The sequence below is a fragment of the Balaenoptera borealis genome, assembly GCF_965194805.1.
Source record: "Balaenoptera borealis genome assembly, chromosome: 14".
Lineage (NCBI taxonomy): Eukaryota > Metazoa > Chordata > Mammalia > Artiodactyla > Balaenopteridae > Balaenoptera > Balaenoptera borealis.
In genome coordinates this window covers 20817271-20839482 of record NC_138875.1, presented here as the reverse complement: position 1 = coordinate 20839482, position 22212 = coordinate 20817271, and the positions used below count along the sequence as shown (strand labels likewise).

The following is a 22212-nucleotide window of genomic DNA, read 5'->3' as shown; positions in this document are numbered from 1 at the left end:
CAGTCACTTTAGAAAACTTTGTATCTATTAAAATTTAACATATGTTTAACCCTCATAGGGGGTCCCCCCCACCAGTATTTCCACTCCTAGGTATAAATGAATGAAGGAAATGAGTGCAGTTGTCCAGCAGAAGACACAAACTAGAATTTTTATAGCAGCTTTACTCTCATAACTCCAAACTAGAAATTGATCCAAGTGCCATTCATCAGTAGAACAGATAAATATAAATTAGAATAATTGTATATTGTAATACTATGGAGCAACAAAACAAAACAAAAAACTATTGCTACATGCAACAATATGAATGGATCTCAAGAAGTAAGCAAAAGAAGCCAGCCTCTGGGAAAGAAAACACACAACTATGGTTTTGTTTTTAGTAAGCTCAAAATAAACTAATCTGTGGAGTTAGAGGTCATAATAAGTAGTGGTTACTATCAGAAAGATATTGACTAAGAAGGGACATAGTGAGCTTTCCAGGTTACTGAAAATGTTCTATATCTTGATCTAGGTGGTGTTTAAATGGGGATGTACACACACACACACCACTTTATTCAGTTATACATTCAAGGTTTGTGCACTTTCCTATGTGTTATACCTTAATTTAAAAAATAAAATTGCGGGCTTCCCTGGTGGCGCAGCGGTTGAGAATCTGCCTGCTAATGCAGGGGACACGTGTTCGAGCCCTGGTCTGGGAAGATCCCACATGCCACGGAGCGGCTGGGCCCGTGAGCCACAACTACTGAGCCTGCGCGTCTGGAGCCTGTGCTCCGCAGCAGGAGAGGCCGCGATAGTGAGAGGCCCGCGCACCACGATGAAGAGTGGCCCCCACTTGCCGCAACTAGAGAAAGCCCTAGCACAGAAACGAAGACCCAACATAGCAATCAATCAATCAATCAATCAATAAATCTTAAAAAAAAAAATAAATAAATAAATAAATAAAATTGCAAAATTATAAACCTTTTTTTATTGTAACCAAATTTGTTGACCAAAACTCTAAATATGAAAAATATGTTATTATAATCTTATAATCTTTCTATTAATTGATTCATTCTATAAATATTTGCTGAGTGTGCTCTATGTGCTTAACACACATCAATATTGGGGATACAGCATCAAAAAGACAAAAATCCTGGTTCCTGTGAAGGTTATAGTCTGTATTTGATATGAAAACCATAGCAGAATTAAATGAAATTAAAAAATAAAGTCTATCTCCTAAATAATGAAATATTTTTTTGAAAGAATGCTTGTTGACCTAATTCATGAAAAACAAGCTCTGATAAACATTTTTCACAAGTTACATTGGTAATAACCTTTATCAAGTACTAACAAAATAAGTGACTATAATTCCTATCATGTTTATCACTTATTTATCAAAGTCAAACAAAATAAGTGATTATAATTCCTATCATGTCCAGAAAGGTCCAGGAGCTAATATTTAAGTAAATATCCATTTGTTCATTTAATTGTTGAGTCAGTAAATATTAATTGAATGTCAGTTTGGAGGATTTAAAGATTAATCAGACATATATCATGCCCTCATAGTGATTACTTTTGAGAAGGCAAAATCAGAGTAGGACATAAATAAATTCAGGGTAAATATAAGCACCCCAGGAAAACATAGATATTGTCCAAGTTCAAATTAAAGAAGAGGAACATAACAAAAATGGCCCTTAAATTTTTGAAGATGCTGAAAGCCTTTCTTCTCTATTAAATTTATCAATTTGTCATGAAAAAAATAAGGAATACTCTGATTTATATATGTTAAACATTTACTGAATGCTACTTATATTACTGTTGTGGGACAGAATTATTTATTTATTTGTTTGTTTGTTTATTTATACGATTCATCCAAGACATCTAGAATAGTACTTGAGATATTAGAGTCATTCAGTGAATGGCTATCGTTGAATTACTAACTTGATAGAATATTCACTTTTTGATATAGTAAATATCCATTAGAAGTATTATAAAGAAAGCTGTATATGTTCTTCCTCCTTCCATGAAGGAGTGGAACAATCAAAATGCAAGTAAGAGAAGCAAAATACCTAGAAAACCCACGAAGAAAAATAAATTGCACCTTTGTTAGTAGAAATGGCTCACCAAATGCTCTCTGGTAACCTGCTTGCATCTATGACACAGAGATTTAATTACAAAGTGTGAGAAAAAAAGGGATGTATTTCTTCTTTTCACTTTTTAAGGGGTAATAAAGGTTGTATTTAAAGGGATTAAGCAACAAGAGTGACCGTTAGAATGACATATTTCATCATAAAACCGTGGAGGTCCTGAAATGCACAATATCTTAAGCCCTTAAAACCACTCTAGGAAATCTCCTGTGTGTTTTTATTGGTTCCTCTGGGAAGGTTATCACCAGAAAACTGTAATTAAATGGCAGTATTTAGTATCACGGCAGGTGCTTTTTTGCCTAAGAGTTTTGGGGGCTCCCTCGATGGATAACTGGGCCACTAAGTGAGAAAAACAAATGCAGTCATTTTTCATCTCTCCAGGAAAATTTTGAAGTGCCACCTGGAATTACCTACCTAATTATCCTTATGAACAGTGAAAAAGACATGCTTTCTCTTTTCAAAGAGGGTTGGAGTTTCTCTTTCGTGACTTTGGCAATAACGATCTCACCTTGTTTTATTTCTTCTAGTGCCAAGTGCTCCGCCTCAGAATGTCTCCCTGGAAGTAGTTAATTCGAGGGTGAGTTGTGGAAATGTTTACTACTTCATTACCAATACATGTGTAACTTTCAATCACCCATCCACTGCTTGGGGTGGATGGTGGCTTCCATGTGAGGAAATGTTCCAGAACAACACAGTGAGTGGCATTAATCCCACATCTTCCACCACACTTGAATGAATTAAATGAAGGAGTTGTTTGCTCCTAGGACACTTGATTTTATAAATGTTATCATGATTAAAGGCTATTCCATCAGGTAACAAAGTTGTCTATTTACCTATACAGTAAGTCTCCCACATAACGAACCTTCAAGTTGCGAACTTTCAAAGATGTGAACGTGCCTCTGTGTGCCAGCTGTTGTACTGTACTACTGTACTTTTCAGGGTACTGTACTGTAAGATTAAAAATGTGTTCTTTATTTTATGTGTTCATTTGTTTTTTTAATGTATTATTTGTGTGAAAAGTATTATAAACCTATTACAGTATAGTACTATATAGCCGATTGTGTTCGTTGGGTACCTAGGCTAACTTTGTTGGACTTATGAACAAATTGGACTTTTGAACGCCCTCTCAGAATGGAACTCGTTTGTATGTAGGGGACTTACTGTATAGGACATAATGTGCTAGATGGAACAATTGAATGTAGGAATGAAAAAAGTAATTGCAAGAGGTAGGATAAAGAGAGACTTTGTTTCCTGGTAGATTTAATTTGAATTGAATATTTCATCCTCATTCCTCTTCTTCTCTTACAAATATAGACATGGAAGGCTCTTCTTGAGGTCTGATACAGTTATCTGTATGAAGCAGTATTAATCAGTGATTAATGTTTTCCTGGCCTGAAAAGTTGATACAACTTTCAAAAGGGTTTAAATTCGGCTGGGAGTAGCTGAAGATAAGGAGTTAATGCCAGAATCAGTTTTCTAGAAATATCTCCTTTTTCAAGTGTGTCTCACTCAGCATTGGAAAGAAGCAAAAACCACACGGTAGAGGAAAGCAAAAGTAAGATTGGCCTGGCTTGCCTCTGTCATCATCTGGTTGTCTGCGCTCAGAGAAATAATTTCGCTCTCCCTGGGTCTCAGTGAGGAGATTGGCCTAACCGGTCTCCAAGCTCTAGAAGACAACAGGAAAATCATATGTGTCTTCGAGAAAGTCATACTCTGATTTTTAATCCTAACTTCCTCTTTTAGTAACTGTATACGATGTCAGAAAAGTTTCGAACCTCAGTAAACTTCAGTTTCTATATATTCATACAGTGTGCATGTTAATCCGTCCCTTATTTATTTGTCATGAGGAAGTAGTAATATAGCATATGCAATGGATCTAGCTTAACATCAGTAGCTATTACTTCACTCAATGTAAAATTTCTTGCCATATTTTGCAAAAGTCTCTGATGAAGCCATATTTTGTGATTTTGATCAGATTTACCTCTGTCAAATGAGTTTACCTTTTGGAGCTAGTGAAATGTCTCTAAAATGGTTATCCTCTTATAATTTTAGGCACTAATTGGATAAGAATGAATGAAACAAATTTAAACTTAGAAGGGAGAAAAATAAATGAACTAAGGGAAGAAAAATGAGCTAAAGGAAAATAACGAGAAATAGACATCACCCTAAAAATGACATTATTATTTACAACATTAAATATTTTATAGATATGCTATTCTAATTAACAGATTGCCAAATCAAAGTCAAGTAGATTTTTATAATTATTGTAGGTTGCTAATGAATGAAACTGGGAGACCATATTGTAGTTTCTCTTGTTTTAATGACTCATTTTTATTAGAGTTTCACCAGATTTACATCTTTCCTTCAGGACAGAACACAGAAATTGATATAAGCTATTTTGTGTGTGTATGCTCGTATCCCATAAAATGTCTACTTTAGCAAAAGATGAATGTTTTCTTCTGGAATGTGAATAAGGCATTATTGAATGACCCTGGTTGCTGACTGTCTTTGAATATGAATTTATTACCCTCCTGTAGGAGGGAATTCCTGGATTGCAAAATTGACTTTTTCAACTGATATATATATACACACACACACACACACACACACATAATCAAATATCACAGGCCATGCTCTTCTAAAATCTGCAGTGTTTGAAGCAACCAAATATTAACACCCCTGCTTCTATCTTCCTGAAGTTATCTCTGTAACATTGCACTACCAGAAAATTTAACTTGTTCATTAGCTTTTCAGAATGAATACAGCAGGCCCAGGCACTAGAAGGCACTAGAAAGCTTCTTGCTCTCCTCTCCCTCCCTCTGTTATCTTCTTTCCTAGCTTTTAAGGCATTATAAATTATTTTTCTTGGATTGTTACCAAGAGGAAAGGAACTGGATGATCAAAGCACTGTTTTATCATTCCCAATATGTTGATGCAGAGAAAAACAATAACAATATGCTATTTTGATATTTGTCTCTTGTTTGCAACAAAAGAAAAGCTCTCAAATATACTAATATTTGCCCCAGATGATTACCATTTTAAGGAAAAAATTTGTAAAAAAAGAAACATTGTAGTTGAATAAGTGTTGTATTCTTTTAGACTAATAGAATTATGACTTTAATGTTATTCATTTTACTTGGAATTTTTATTTAATATAGAAGGAACAGTCATAGTTTAAGTTCTTATTCTATATCATATCTGTAATTATGGAACATAATTGACCATTTTATTGACAGTCAATGAGAAAATTTCTTGGTGTTTGCACACAGATGGCTAGGATTTCTGTACATAGAACTGAGAAGTGAATACAAGGTATAAAATTATCATTTATAGATATTTGTTATGGTTATGGCCACCTATTAGCCAATTGGACCAAGAAATCATGTTACAGGATATGAAAACAGAGGGGTCCTTATACATTCAGATAAAAGAACCAAAGGAGTTTTTGGTACTCTATTGTTCTTGAAAACCCATTATACTGGATTACCTTTATAAAGCTGTAATCACAAAACAGACTAGATACCCTTTCTGCAGACTGCCTGTGAACACAAATTTTGTTTTGAAGTAATGGCTTGACCTATAGATATTATTTTTAGGTAATGGTTATGATGAGGTGGTTATTTCTCCTACTAAACATTTTTTTTACAAGAAATAAAATCTTCACAAGAAAAGAGAAAATAGTGATTTACAGTATGTACTTTAAAATGGGACTTTTTATTAGGAAAACCTTTTATAAGGATAATTTTCTTAAGATTTTACTTCGAAATTTAATTATTATTTAAATAAATAAATATTACAACTTAATTAGTCGGCTGTTATATAAGCACAAGCTTGTAGAATGCAACGGGCTTTTTAAGTTGTCACTTGACTGTTTTCCTATGTTCCAATAGAGAAGTTCTCAGAATAAGACCATTTAGAGTATACTGAGATTCAAGGTGTTTGGGCTCTTTTAGCAGCTCTTTGAGATCTTGAAAAGTCACTGTGCCTCAGTTTCATTTATTCTTTCAACCTTTACTGTGTACTTACTATATATCTACTGTGTGTGTGTGTGTGTGCGTGTGTGTGTGTGTGTGTGCGCGCGCAAATATAATGCCAGGGACATGACCCAGTCTTTACCTTCATGGAACTTACAGTTTATTAAGAAAACATGCGAGAGACAATTCAGCTTTCATCTAACCACATTTAATCAGTTATAACTCTTCAAAGTTGACATTTTCTCCTCCTTGATAAAATGAGAGAGCTGGAGAGCTCTAAAATCTCTTATGGCTCCAAACATCTTTGACTGTATTTTTACTTGTTATACCTTTTCTCAATCATTTTATCTTTACAAAATTAGGGAAGATGGCACAGGTATACTGATTAATGTATAATAGACTTTCACTCACGAGGCCAGGTATTTATCAACTAAGCACTATAGGGTGATTGCAAGGAATGAAATATTAAATCCAAATAAGAAAAAACAAAATCCAGTATATCACTGGGCATGGATCATTATGTAAGTTTAGAATCTTTAAACACAGAATATTGGATTCCTCTTATTATATCACCATACACCTCTCTATTGTTGAAATTCTTATCCTTAATCTATGTGGATGTCATTTTGTTCACTCCTGGAAGGGGATACCCAGTTAGTCACTCACAGTTCAATAGTGTGTGATCCATTACTGCAATAGTAGAAGATATGACTGGTTATCTTCCTGAATCTTAAAGTGTTCATTTCCCCATGTTTCAACATAATTTGGCATGCTTAAATAACTCGAAAATTAGTTTAGCAATCATGCAAATTCCCTTTACCCAGAAACTACCCAAAGGGAGAATTAAAATAGCAATTTCCACCTTCAGGAAACAAACTGATGGTTTTGGCCCCAGATGTTTTAATGTCTTTTAAAAATTAATTAGTTAATTAATATTTTAATCATACAGGGGGAATCTTAAGTGTTGTATCGTTGGGTAGCATCAGAGGGCTGTGCTTCTGAAGATGTGGTATACAGGAAGGATTTCTTTTTCAGTTAAGCTTTGACTGTTAAAGAAATACTTTATTTCTTTTTTTTTAATTAATTTTTTATTGGAGTACAGTTGATTTACAATGTTGTGTTAGTTTCTGCTGTACAGCAAAGTGAATCAGTTATACATATACATACATATACAGGAAGGATTTTGACTGAGGTCTCTGTCTTCTGTCATTGGGCTAGTGATAATTCTCTTATCAACAGAAGTGACAGCCAAGAGGATAGCTGAGTGAGGCTTTTGCATTTGATTCCCACCTGGGATATTCACTTGGTTGCGACTGTGAGCAAAATTGTCAAAATAAGGAGAAGAGGAGAAACTGGAAGAAGTAAAAACAAAGAGCCAATAGAGTTATGATGTTAATTTGCAGGTCTTCTGTTTTTTTTGCGGGGGCATGTCTTTGTTTTCTTTTATTCTGAAATTGGGGTTGTCTTCTCTTGGCTGTGCAGAGAGCACTTGCATTAACACTTTCCTGCTGTATGGCAACCTCTCTGAAACTGCACAGTTCACGTAGGTGTTCTGGAACCACTTCTACTGTCACACCATGATTCTTATAAATGTTTATCTCCCTCTTCTGTGTTGTACAAACACCTTAGATAGCTCATGAAAAAGAATTTTTTGTTTGTTTGTTTCTCTCTGAATCATCCTAAATCCTTCGTAAAATACACTTTGGCCGCTGAGTTAACTTGGAACCGGAGCTCTGAGTCCTCCCCTCAGAAATATGGTAGATTTCTCAAATTTAATGTAGAGAAAGAGGAGACATAGGAGACCTTAGATGATTAATTCCATGTAAAGATAAATTAGAAATTGGCATTTACAATAATATTTACACTCACAAACTTCACACTGGTATTTGTACTCAGTCATAATACACAGAACATTTCTTTTTCTTTTTTTTTTTTTTTAACATTTTTATTGGAGTACGATTGCTTTACAGTGATGTTAGTTTCTGCTTTATAACAAAGTGAATCAGTTATACATATACATATATCCCCATATCTCTTCCCTCTTGCATCTCCCTCCCTCCCACCCTCCCTATCCCACCCCTCTAGCTGGTCACAAAGCACCGAGCTGATATCACTATGCTATGCGACTGCTTCCCACTAGCTATCTATTTTACATTTGGTAGTGTATATATGTCCATATATACACTACCACTCTCTCACTTTCTCCCAGCTTACCTTTCCCCCTCCCCGTGTCCTCAAGTCCATTCTCTAGTAGGTCTGCGTCTTTATTCCCATCTTGCCCCTGGGTTCTTCATGACCATTTTTATTTTTTTAGATTCCATATATGTGTTAGCATACGGTATTTGTTTTTCTCTTTCTGACTTACTTCACTCTGTATGACAAACTCTAGGTCCATCCACCTCACTACAAATAACTCAATTCCGTTTCTTTTTATGGCTGAGTAATATTCCATTGTATATATGTGCCACATTTCTTTAGCCATTCATCTGTCAACAGACACTTAGGTTGCTTCCATATCCTTGCTATTGTAAATAGAGCTGCAATGAACATTGTGGTACATGACTCTTTTTGAATTATGGTTTTCTCAGGGTATATGCCTAGTAGTGGGATTGTTGGGTCCTATGGTAGTTCTATTTTTAGTTTTTTAAGGAACCTCCATACTGTTCTCCATAGTGGCTGTATCAATTTACATTCCCACCAACAGTGTATGAGGGTTCCCTTTTCTCCACACCCTCTCCAGCATTTATTGGTTGTAGATTTTTTCATTATGGCCATTCTGACAGGTGTGAGATAATATCGCATTGTACTTTTGGTTTGCATTTCTCTAATGATTAATGATGTTGAGCATTCTTTCATGTGTTTGTTGGCAATCTGTATATCTTCTTTGGAGAAATGTCTATTTAGATCTTCTGCCCATTTTTGGATTTGGTTGTTTGCTTTTTGATATTGAGCTGCATGAACTGCTTGTAAATTCTGGAAATTAATCCTTTGTCAGTTGCTTCATTTGCAAATATTTTCTCCCATTCTGAGGGATGTCTTTTTGTCTTGTTTATGGTTTCCGTTGCTGTACAAAAGCTTTTAAGTTTCAATAGGTGTCATTTGTTTATTTTTGTTTTTCTTTCCATTTCTCTAGGAGCTGGGTCAAAAAGGATCTTGCTGTGATTTATGTCATAGAGTGTTCTGCCTACGTTTTCCTCTAAGAGTTTGATAGTGTCTGGCCTTACATTTAGGTCTTTAATCCATTTTGAGTTCATTTTTGTGTATGGTGTCAGGGAGTGTTCTAATTTCATTCTTTTACACGTAGCTGTCCAGTTTTCCCAGCACCACTTATTGAAGAGGTTGTCTTTTCTCCATTCTATATTCTGCCTCCTTTATCAAAGATAAGTTGCCCATATGTGCGTGGGTTTATCTCTGGGCTTTCTATCCTGTTCCGTTGATCTATATTTCTATTTTTGTGCCAGTACCATACTGTCTTCATTACTGTAGCTTTGTAGTATAGTCTGAAGTCTGGGAGCCTGATTCCTCCAGCTCTGTTTTTCTTTCTCAAGATTGTTTCACTATTAGGGGTCTTCTTTGTTTCCATACAAATTGTGAAATTTTTTGTTCTAGTTCTGTGAAAAATGCCACTGGTAGTTTGATAGGGATTGCGTTGAATCTGTAGATTGCTTTGGGTGGTATCATCATTTTCACAATGTTGATTCTTCCAATCCAAGAACATGGTATATCTCTCCATCTATTTGTATCATCTTTAATTTGGTTCATCAGTGTCTTATAATTTTCTGCATACAGGGCTTTTGTCTGCTTAGGTAGGTTTATTCCTAGGTATTTTATTCTTTTAGTTGTAATGGTAAATGGGAGTGTTTTCTTAATTTCACTTGCAGATTTTTCATAATTAGTGTATAGGAATGCAAGAGATTTCTGTGCATTAATTTTGTATCCTGCAATTTTACCAAATTCATTGATTAGCTCTAGTAGTTTTCTGGTAGCATCATTAGGATTCTCTATGTAGAGTATCATGTCATCTGCAAACAGTGACAGTTTTACTTCTTCTTTTCTGATTTGGATTCCTTTTATTTCTTTTTCTTCTCTGATTGCTGTGGCTAACACTTCCAAAACTATGTTGAATAATAGTGGTGAGAGTGGGCAACCTTGTCTTGTTCCTGATCTTAGTGGAAATGGTTTCAGTTTTTCACCATTGAAGACGATGTTGGCTGTGGGTTTGTCATATATAATCTTTATTATGCTGAGGTAAGTTCCCTCTATGCCTACTTTCTAGAGGGTTTTTATCATAAATGGGTGTTGAATTTTGTCAAAAGTTTTCTCTGCATCTATTGAGATGATCATATGGTTTTTCTCCTTTAATTTGTTAATATGGTGCACCACTTTGATTGATTTGCGTATATTGAAGAATCCTTGCATGCCTGGGATAAACCCCACTTGATCATGGTGTATGATCCTTTTAATGTGCTCTTGGATTCTGTTTGCTAGTATTTTGTTGAGGATTTTTGCATCTATGTTCATCAGTGATATTGGTCTGTACTTTTCTTTTTTTGTGACATGTTTGTCTGGTTTTGGTATCAGGGTGATGGTGGCCTCATAGAATGAGTTTGGGAGTGTTCCTCCCTCTGCTATATTTTGGAAGAGTTTGAGAAGGATAGGTGTTAACTCTTCTCTAAATGTTTGATAGAGTTCGCCTGTGAAGCCATCTAGTCCTGGGCTTTTGTTTGGTGGAAGATTTTTAATCAGTTTGAATTTCAGTGCCTGTGATTGGTCTGTTTATATTTTCTATTTCTTCCTGGTTCAGTCTTGGACGGTTGTGCATTTCTAAGAATTTCTCCATTTCTTCCAGGTTGTCCATTTTATTGGCATATAGTTGCTTGTAGTAATCTCTCATGATCCTTTGTATTTCTGCAGTGTCAGTTGTTACTTCTCCTTTTTCATTTCTAATTCTGTTGATTTGAGTCTTCTCCCTTTTTTTCTTGATAAGTCTGGCTAATGCTTTATCAATTTTGTTTATCTTCTCAAAGAACCAGCTTTTACTTTTATTGTTCTTTGCTATCGTTTCCTTCATTTCTTTTTCATTTATTTCTGATCTGATCTTTATGACTTCTTTCCTTCTGCTAACTTTGGGGTTTTTTTGTTCTTCTTTCTCTAATTGCTTTAGGTGTAAGGTTAGGTTGTTTATTTGAGATGTTTCTTGTTTCTTAAGGTAGATTTGTATTGCTATAAACTTCCCTCTTAGAACTGCTTTTGCTGCATCCCACAGGTTTTGGGTCATTGTGTTTTCATTTTCATTTGTTTCTAGCTATTTTTTAATTTCTTCTTTGATTTCTTTGGTGATCTCTTGGTTATTAAGTAGTGTATTGTTTAGCCTCCACGTGTTTGTATTTTTTACAGATTTTTTCCTGTAATTGATATCTAGTCTCATAGCATTGTGGTCTGAAAAGATACTTGATATGATTTCAATTTTCTAAAATTTACCAAGGCTTGATTTGTGACCCAAGATATGATCTATCCTGGAGAATGTTCCATGAGCACTTGAGAACAAAGTGTATTCTGTTGTTTTTGGATGGAATGCCCTATAAATATCAATTAAGTTCATGTTGTTTAATATATCATTTAAAGCTTGTGTTTCCTTATTTATTTTCATTTTGGATGATCTGTCCATTGGTGAAAGTGGGGTGTTAAAGTCCCCTACTATGATTGTTTTACTGTCGATTTCCCCTTTTATGGCTGTTAGCATTTGCCTTATGTATTGAGGTGCTCCTATGTTTGGTGCATAAATATTTACAATTGTTATATCTTCTTCTTGGATGGATCCCTTGATATTTATGTAGTGTCCTTCTTTGTCTCTTGTAATAGCCTTGTTTTAAAGTCTATTTTGTCTGTTATGAGAATTGCTACTCCAGCTTTCTTTTGATTTCCATTTGCATGGAATATCTTTTTCCATCCCCTCACTTTTAGTCTGTATGTGGCCCTAGGTCTGAAGTGGGTCTCTTATAGGCAGCATATATATGGGTCTCGTTTTTGTATCCATTCTGCCAGTCTATGTCTTTTGGTTGGAGCATTTAATCCATTTACATTTAAGGTAATTATCTATATGTATGTTCCTATTACCATTTTCTTAATTGTTTTGGGTTTGTTGTTGTACGTCTTTTCCTTCTCTTGTGTTTCCTGCCTAGAGAAGTTCCTTTAGCATTTGTTATAAAGCTGGTTTGGTTGTGCTGAATTCTCTTAGCTTTTGCTTGTCTTTAAAGTGTTTATTTTCTCCATCAAGTCTGAATGAGATGCTTGCTGGGTAGGGTAATCTTGGTTGTAGGTTTTTCCCTTTCATCACTTTAAATATGTCCTGCTACTCCCTTCTGGCTTGCAGAGTTTCTGCTGAAAGATCAGCTGTTAACCTTATTGGGATTCCCTTGTATGTTAGTTGTTGTTTTTCCCTTGCAGCCTTTAATATTTTTTCTTTGTATTTAATTTTTGATAGTTTGATTAGTATGTGTCTTGGTGTGTTTCTCCTTGGATTTACCCTGTATGGGACTCTCTGTGCTCCCTGCAATTGATTAACTATTTCCTTTCCCATATTAGAGAAGTTTTCAACTATAATCTCTTCAAATATTTTCTCAGTCCCTTCCTTTTTCTCGTCTTCTTCTGAGACCCCTATAATTCGAACGTTGGTATGTTTAATATTGTCCCTGAGGTCTCTGAGACTGTCCTCAATTTTTTTCATTCTTTTTTCTTTATTCAACTCTGCAGTTTTTATTTCCACTATTTTATCTTCCAGGTCACTTATCCGTTCTTCTGCCTCAGTTATTCTGCTATTGATCCCTTCTAGAGAATTTTTAATTTCATATATTGTGTTGTTCATCACTGTTTGTTTGCTCCTTACTTCTTCTAGGTCCTTGTTAAACGTTTCTTGTATTTTGTCCATTCTATTTCCAAGATTTTGGATCATCTTTACTGTCATTATTCTGAATTCTTTTTTGGGTAGACTGCCTATTTCCTCTTCATTTGTTAGGTCTGGTGGGTTTTTACCTTGCTTCTTCATCTGCTGTGTGTTTCTTTGTCTTCTCATTTTGCTTAACTTACTGTGTTTGGGGTCTCCTTTTCACAGGCTGCAGTTTTGTAGTTCCCATTGTTTTTGGTGTCTGCCCTCGGTGGCTAAGGTTCGTTCAGTGGGTTGTGTAGGCTTCCTGGTCGAGGGGACTAGTGTGTATGTTCTGGTGGATGAGGCTGGATCTTGTCTTTCTGGTGGGCGGGTCCACGTCTGCTTGTGTGTTTTGGGGTGTCTGTGACCCTTATTATGATTTTAGGCATCCACTCTGCTAGTGAGTGGGGTTGTGTTCCTGTCTTGCTAGTTGTTTGGCACAGGATGTCCAGCACTGTAGCTTGCTGGTCATTGAGTGGAGCTGGGTCTTGTCATTGAGATGGAGATCCCTGGGAGATTTTCGCTGTTTGATATTACGTGGAGCTGGGAGGTCTCTGGTGGACCAGTGTCCTCAACTTGGCTCTCCCACCTCAAAGGCACAGCCCTGATGCCTGACTGGAGCACCAAGAGCCTTTTGGGAGGTCTGAGGTGTTCTGCCAGTATTCAGTAGGTGTTCTGTATGAGTTGTTCCACATGTAGATGTATTTCTGATGTATTTGTGGGGAGGAAGGTGATCTCCACTTGTTACTCTTCCACCATCTTGAAGCTCCTCCTCTGTACTCACTCTGGCACAAGGTGGCCATCCCTGGTTTCACATCAACATGATCTCAGGCACAAACCTCCTTGTTTTTCCATTTTGTCTTTAAGTTAGTTGTTGAAACAATTGGCCCACCGTCCCAGGACTGTTGCGGCTTTGGCTGTTGGGACCCCTCCAGAGCTGGCAGCCTCAGTGAGGCCACCCTCCCCTTGGGCTCCGGGGCAGTTCAGTGACGGCGGAGGGAAGAGACTCTGAGCTAGCTAGTACACAGAACATTTCTGCTTGAATATAATGTCTTGAATTCAATTCAAGTAGGTACCGATCTCTTGCTTTTTTTTTGTTTTTTTTTTTTAGTTACTGATTCCGTGATTGATTCATTATATAACTGTTTTCTGAGCATAGATAATGTCCAGGGAGCAATGAATGAAAGTGTTTTGAGAAGGGTGAGAGGGTAGGAGCATAATTATAAGGAAGGGAATGTTTCCTGATAATTCTTATAGTCTAGTCTTTCTTTTTTTTTTGTCTAGAATTTGTAGGCTAGACTTGATATGCTTTTAAATTATATTAAAATAAGGCAACATGTAATAATTCATGAGACTCCCTCAAAAATAAAACTGTGTCTGTAATTTGTTTAGAACCCATCTTCAGATAGCTGCTATCCTACTTACTTTTTGAAAAATACATTTTTTAATTGGGGTAAAATATACATAACATAAAATTTACCATTTTAACCATTTTTAAATGTACAGTTTATAGGCATAGGTACATTCACATTGTTGTCCAACAATCACCATTAATTTTCAGAACTCTTTCATCTTCTCATCTTCATTATACCCATTGTATAATAATACCCCATTCCTCCCCTTCTTCCAGGCCCTGGCAATGATCATTATACTTTCTGTTTCCTGACTTATTTTATAAAAGAGTGAGGATACCAATTCACGGAAAAATTTATTATTGCCTTTTCAATTTATCTTAGTAGAGACATAAAACACTTTTAAAACATTAGGTCTTCACTTTCACAGGGAAATGAAGGATTTAATTAATGAATCACAGTGGTTAAGAATATAGGAAGATGCTTTAACTGGCTGGGAAGAAATTCCTCCCTTCCCATTATTGATACTGCTTTCAGAATACTTCTGTTCCAAAGTCCCACTCTGATGTACTATTTTTTTTAAATCTACTGATAAAGCCATCTGTCATAGTTAACAATAAAGAACCAGAAATATATGCATGAGATTATTCTGGAGTAACTTTGGGAAACATAATTTTGGTCACCAGCAACAGTTGTATATCCCATTATAATTTAGATCAGAGCTCCTAGCCAGTAGTTAAATTGATCCTTTGATTTATTTTTGAAGTTCCAATAAGTCAGCTTTTTTAGTGAAAACACAATAAATGGATAAACTCTGAATGGGAAGGATATTAAGACAGTAAAAATTTTGGATAACCAATTTTTAAATAATATAAATGTATCATGCCATTTAAATACATTCTGCAAATAAGTTGAAGAAGAGAATACTCTGAAAATTCGAAGCATATCTTTATATCCTACTATCACTCATTTTCTTAGATACTTATCTCATGGTACTTTTCCAAGCAATGATATTTTTTAAAAGTGTTAGAATAATAAGTCCCCTATTGAAGATACAAAAGGCTGTGAAAAGTGTTTGTCTAGTTCTCCTTTGCCCAAATGATTTCTTTGTACAAAAGCATTTTGTAGTAAATACTATCTTTAAAACTTTTTCAGTCTCTTACCTTAGCATCATGATATACATTCCAAACCAGAACAACATACTCCACAAATTGAGTAACTGCATCCCCTACATTGTTACCTGAATTAATTTGAAGTAAAAATATAAATTGAGTTAGTGAAAGAAGAAAAATTTATGAAGAGCTAGAAGTAAATCTAGGAACAGTCTTTATAAAAAAGAGCCTATGTACGTAACTAAAGAATAGGGAATTAAGAACCATCAAAGGTGTCTATTACATGATTCGAATAAGTTAGAGACATGATTAAATCTCCATGTCTATATGAAATTTTATAATGTAAACAGGATAGAAAAACATTTTCTAGAAGTTCTCATCTTCATACTTCAAATACTTAAGTGCATCATTTTTTGCTATTGTGTGTTTTGAGGTTATTATATTTTGCTCTTTCCAAATGTATTCTAGTCACTGCCACTTAGTATACCTGCACAAAGGCTATGACAAAGAGTCTAAATTATGTGATAGACTACCGTTCTCTTTGGAGTTCTAGTCCTACTTTAATATCACCTTGTAATATGTACTTCATCACACACATTTCCTATGGATCCAATTCTGGTTGGCTCTGAAGGAAAAGCTCAAGCCATACATTTTTGAAAAGTGGTAGGTTTAATAATGGGCTTAAATGAAATGAACCTAGGTCTAGTGATCAGGTCTCTGATTTTAATTTAGTTCGTGGAAGTTGCCCTTATAGTTGGAATGGTTGATTAGTTAGAGGACATGAAGAGATTCAGTCCTACCAGTAGATAAAAGCAGTTGCTAACTATGTGATTTGATTTAAGAGATGTTGAAATATTCATTTAATTCACTAGTTTAGCTTAAAATGTTATTTATCTTACAAAACAACTGTTGAAAAACAAATCTTTCATCTGAAAGGTTTAAGGTATTAGCATGAGTTATTGTCATTAACATTCTTGACACATATTTAAGGAGCACCTAATTATAACTATAACAATAATAATAATAATGACAGTAACTAACTTTTTCAGCAGGTGTTTCGTGGCTGGCAATGTGCTAAGTAATGAAAGCCCTATTTACTCCTTATAACAACACTATAAGTATTATTTGTTAAACCAGTGATTACTGAGCTTATTGCTGGAAAAGCTACAATGAAGGCAGTCAAATGTCCTTCTAAATTAAGCACAGTGATATGACACAGAGAGAGCTAATTTAAATCAGATTGTCAGGGAAGGGCCTTTTAAGAAGATGACACGAGCTGAGACAAGAATATGAAAAAGGGCCAGTTTTGTCACACTTAAAATAAATCATTCCAAGTAAAGTTAACAACTAGTGCAAAAACCTTGAGAAGGGACCCATGTGTGCATGATTGTGAACTTGAAATAATAGCAATATGAGTGGATTATAGATCCCTGGGTCAGAGCTAGATCATAGGGGCTTTATAGGGCATGGTAAACACTGGGATTCATTCTGTGAACAATGAAAAGGGTTTTGAAAGGGGAATAATCTCATTCAACTTTTTAAAAGATCAAATTGGCTGCTATGAGGAAAATTATTGGGGATAGGGCAGAGTGGAAGCCAGGAGACCAGTTAGGATACAGTTGAGTGATCTATATAAGATGATTGTAGTGGAAACCTGGGAGTCATCAGAGCAGTTGAAGAGAGAAGTGGAAAAAATCATATGTGTTGTGTCTAGAGCCAAGAAGATTGGCTAGTGGGTTGTATTAAACACACACAAACACACACACACACACACACACACACACACACACACACACGGGAAAGAGAAGAATCAAGGACAGAGACCAGATTTTTGCTACAGAAAGATGAGTGAATTGTGGAGTTGTTTAATGAGATAAGGATGATTGGAGAAAAAAAGAAAAAAATTGGTTTAGAGAGAACAATCAATTAGTTTTTGGACGTGTTGAATTTGAGATAACTATTAGACATATGATTAGGGATGTCAGTCATGTAGACAAGTTGGTATATAAGACTAGAGGTCTGATGACTGGCCAAGATATAGATATTTAGGAGTCACTGTCATATTGATGACATGTAGGGAGAGATTATAGTTGGAAAAAATATAGATCTTAGGACACTACACATTTAGAGTTTGGTCAGATGAGAAGGAACAAGAGTAGTAGGAAAAAACACAGGTTTAGTGTTACAGAGGTCAAGGGGGTAGAGTGGATGCTGTTAACTATGTCATGTGCTGATGAAAGATATAGTAGAATAACAGCAGCAAAGTGACCGCCATGGGAGGGAGCGTGATGATGGAGAGGAAGTTGGGAGATTGAGTAGACTGAACGTAGATGATGTTTTTGAGAAATTTTGCTCTGAATTGGAGCAAAGAAGTGGATAGTAAAACTTTAGGAGGTGGTAGGCTTGAGGGATGTTTTACTGTTTGTTCATTGTTTGTTTTTGAACATGAGTGATACTGCAACTTTTAGAAATAATGCAGTACAAAGGGGGTGATTTATGATGCAGAAGAGAGAGTGGAAACTTGCAAGAGTGCAAGCCTTTGAGTAGGCAAAACAGCAGAGGGTACTTCAATCTTGGTAAGATGAGCAAAGATGGAGGGAGTGGGTGTGGATGCAGACGTGTCAGTCAGTTCGGAGCTGGGAAGATGAGACGTGTGAGAAAAGATCATCACCAGAGTGTAATGGCTTGGAGGATGAAGTATTGAGGGTTTGAAGAGAGGGGGAAAGATGAACAATAGTTATTCCAGATTATAGAAAGAGATCATAATATATGTCAGCAGTGTGGACTGACCAGTTGAGATTTGATGTCATGAATTTAAAGTGGAACTGGCCAACACAATTGTGTTTGGTTTTCTTCCCATGGCTGGTTGCTTGGTTGCTGGTCTGGGGTTGGGAGAAGGTTTTCTTTTACTCTGTTCAGAGTTTGCCAAAGGAGAAGGGGTGGAGTTATCAGGTTTGACAAGGGAGTGATTAAAAAGAAGACCCACGGAGTGTAAACTAATGAAACAAAGGAGGGCATGTTTGGGGTGGGGGCGTGTTGCATAATGAAAAAGTGATAAGGTCATTGGATTGTATAATTATCCTCATTTTACCAAGGAGACCACTGATGCTTAGAGAGACCAGGTAATGGGCCCCACTGCCCCACAGGGAAGAAGTGGCAGCACTGGGATTCGAACCTAGGTTAGGGTTGTTGGTCATTTGGCCACACTGTCTCCAAATTATAGGGTCTTATGAGGTAAAGCATACAAAGCAGAATTCAAAATAAGCTTTGTCTTCAAGTGTTTCAAGTTCTCAGTGGAAATAGTTCCCAGGCAGAAGATAAGTTCTAGATCAGCAGCTAGGAGATGGATTCAACCATCCAGTGGAACTCTGTGGAAAGCATGGGAAGAGATTGGGTGTAAATGCTGAGAAAGGAGAGCTAAGAAGGGGATTTAAAAAAGAAAAACACATTTCCTTGACTTCCCAGTTTTTCCTGGAGGGAATCTACAATTAAGCTTCTGTATCTCACAACGATGTATTTCTCTCTGATGACCCTAAAAAACACTTCAGAGGAGCTTCAGTTTGTTAAGTGAACAAAGCTGATACCTCAACAAATTTTATGAAGCAATCTTAAAAACTTCTGGCATTTCCAAATGTAATTCTGGTTTTTCCTCAACTCCAAGTTCTAGAATATTTTCTTATTGAATGTTTGAAAGGGAAAAATTGAGATCACAGAGAAGAGCTTTACCTTAGCCCTCAAGGTTTGTTGGCAGTAAAATAAAACCTCTAATTGATCAGCAACTGCGGTCTGGAACAATTAGGAAATGTGTGTTAGATTCAGAGAAAATGCAAATCAGAGCACTGGGCATACATTTTATTAGCAAACACTGTAAATTTAAATAAAAAACAAAACTAAATCAAATGGGCATAACTTAGATAAATATAGAGCAAATGTTGCCAGGTAATAGTGTAACTGTCTAAATAAGAGTACTATTTTAAGATATAGCTGCTTTGGCAACCAACCTAAATCTAATGTATCTTTCCCCTGAGGTCATTTTAGTTTAATCTCATTAAAAAACCCTCTAACATTATGCAGTTGGAATATATACTCCCAGTAACATTCAACATTGAAATCTACTTATTTCGTTTATTTTATTTTTTAAAATTTATTTATTTATTTATTTTTGGCTGTGTTGGGTCTTCGTTTCTGTGCAAGGGCTTTCTCTAGCTGTGGCAAGCGGGGGCCACTCTTCATCGCAGTGCGCGGACCTCTCACTGTCGCGGCCTCTCCCATTGCGGAGCACAGGCTCCAGACGCGCAGGCTCAGCAGTTGTGGCTCACGGGCCCAGTTGCTATTTCGTTTATTATGTTGCTCTTTCACATAGAAAATGGTGGCCTTCGTTAGTTTTCTAAAGTTGTCAAAAACATCACTCAGTCCACTGGAAAACTATGTGAAATTGATAGTTTCTAAGAGAATGATCTTCATGATTCCTGAACATTTTATAGAAAGTACGCTTCATATTGAATACAAATGAATGTTTCAAATACATTGAAAAGTATGTAATGGTAGGTTAAAAAGTATTGAAGAACAATTTTGTATTTTCAGAAAATTAACTTGAGATCATATGACATCTAATCTTAATGGAACTGGGAGAAATTACTTGTGTCTTCTACAAATAACTTTGTTCCGAGATAAACGATAAGAAATTTTGTGGGGGTTTTTTGGTGTAGTGACTCAAGTTCCTCCTACTTAAACATTTCTCATCTTTCAGAGAAATCTATTTGACAGACTGTTTTGTGTTTTAGCTGAGAGGCAGTAGCTATTAACTAGATCATTGTCTATTTTTACATGGGTAACGTTGAAGACACACAAAAGGGATTTATATGTGAAGAAATGTTTCGTACTGACTTTAAACAATATGCATCCTTTAAAAATATGAAGCTGACCATAGATTTTTATCTTTTATGCATAAATGAGTCTAAATGTTGCAAAGAATATATATATGTATATGTCCATGGCGGTAGTATCAACATCTATTTTTCCAGAGATGTATATATTTCAATATTTCCAAGTTGAGTTTTCTTTTTTGTACTTCAAATAAAGAAAAAAACATATTTGTGTTTCATTTGAGTGCTAATCAAATCAAATTGAAATCAAATATCATGGTACTTAAAGGAAACATTGTCAGTTTAAAAAAATCTCCAAATGGTCTCTTAATTTGGAAGTTTTGTTAGAGAAAAGGCAATGAAGAGTTTCAAGATTATTTCCATTAAAATCTTGGGTAAATTCTTTCATGTGCTTATTCATTCATACCTTCATTTATTCATTTGTTTGTTTAATAATAAATATTCATTGAGTATATACCACGTGACAGGCACTAGCTAAACACTTCAACTCCGCTAGTTTAACAAGAGGCCTCTTTGCTTAGGAACCTAAGTCAGGAATCTCAATACCTCTATGAATGAGATTAAACAGATTTTCTGTTCTTATGGAAGAAATGAACTTCTCTACCTACGATAAAGGGAGCAGGAGCTTGCCCCTTGCATATTGGTTAGTGATTGTTGGGGCATTTTCTGATTATCCTTAGCTTTGATGTAGTCAAAGAGTTGTTCTGGGCGTATGAGATGCCAGGTCTAGAAAGCTGAACCTCAGCTACAGGTGGGACTGAATCTGCTCATTGTTCTACTGTCCTGGAACTGAAGCTGGATGTGTCTGAGTCAGCAGGTGGAGGTTATCAGCTTGGAGAAAGGAGAAGTTGAAGGCCAGAGTTGAAATGCTCAGACTTTAAGGAGCTTTGAAATCCCTTAAGGCAGGTACTTGTTTAAAATGCAGAAACCCTTCCCCTCACCCTTCAACACACACACTTCTGATTCAGTAGATCTCCTGTCTAGGAAACTTGTGTTTTCTGATAGCAGCCCAAATTGTATAAATGAGGATGATCTACAAATTCCACTATAATGAAGTCTAATTAGATCAGTGGTTTCAAACTTTTTAATACAATCCATTTCCAAGATCCATTTTTAAAAACAAAATTTTGCGTGGCATCTTGGTATAGTATGCAAAGGCAAAGATATGCAAAAGGAAAGATGTTTTCATTGGTCTTTCAGGGACGAGGGTAGGGGTGTGCTGGAGCCTGCTTATGCTGGTTCCTAAAATGAACTGTTAATTTTTTAAGGAATTTTATGAGCCCATTGTTAAACACAATCATTGTTAAAATTAAATTATATAAATTTAGGATTAAATAATTTCTGGTGAAAAAGGTAAAATTTGAAACCTATCACTTCCTCATTACTTTACTACACTTTACTCTTATCTATGCTTTGGGGTTATTTACATCCAGTTTGCACGATGGAAGTAATGTACAGTGATGTGCTTTGTACATCTCTTCCCAACTCTGTGATCAGTGACGTCACACTGATAGCTTGAAATTGCCCTTGTTGGGTGTATTTACATCACAGAAGTCAGCCAATGCTAAAAATGAAGGCTTTTTCTCCAGAGAGCTAGTTTTTAAACATTTATTAGTATCCCACGAGACAAGGATGAGTGCCGGGAGGGCCAGTTTTTCACCCTCACCCTCTCTTCCTTTAGTGGACTTTGAGGCACCTCAGGAAAACAAAACAAAGAAGAAAAGCTGGACTAATTATATTGCAGCTATGAACATGAAGAGGTAAAAAAAATTCAAGAAGGAATCGAGGAAAATCAAGTCTTTTACCATGAACACATGCATTTTACAAATCTGGTCATGAG

The 22212-nt window shown here is 35.8% G+C and overlaps 1 protein-coding gene across 1 annotated transcript in view; it reads left to right on the top strand.

The window, feature by feature from the left end:
- DCC (DCC netrin 1 receptor) overlaps window positions 1-22212 on the top strand; it is a 1166696-nt gene that overhangs the window by 840567 nt on the left and 303917 nt on the right. The window contains exon 12 of the mRNA XM_082353405.1: window positions 2651-2700. Within this exon, the coding sequence (XP_082209531.1) occupies window positions 2651-2700 (50 nt within the window). The remainder of the gene's footprint in view (window positions 1-2650; window positions 2701-22212) is intronic.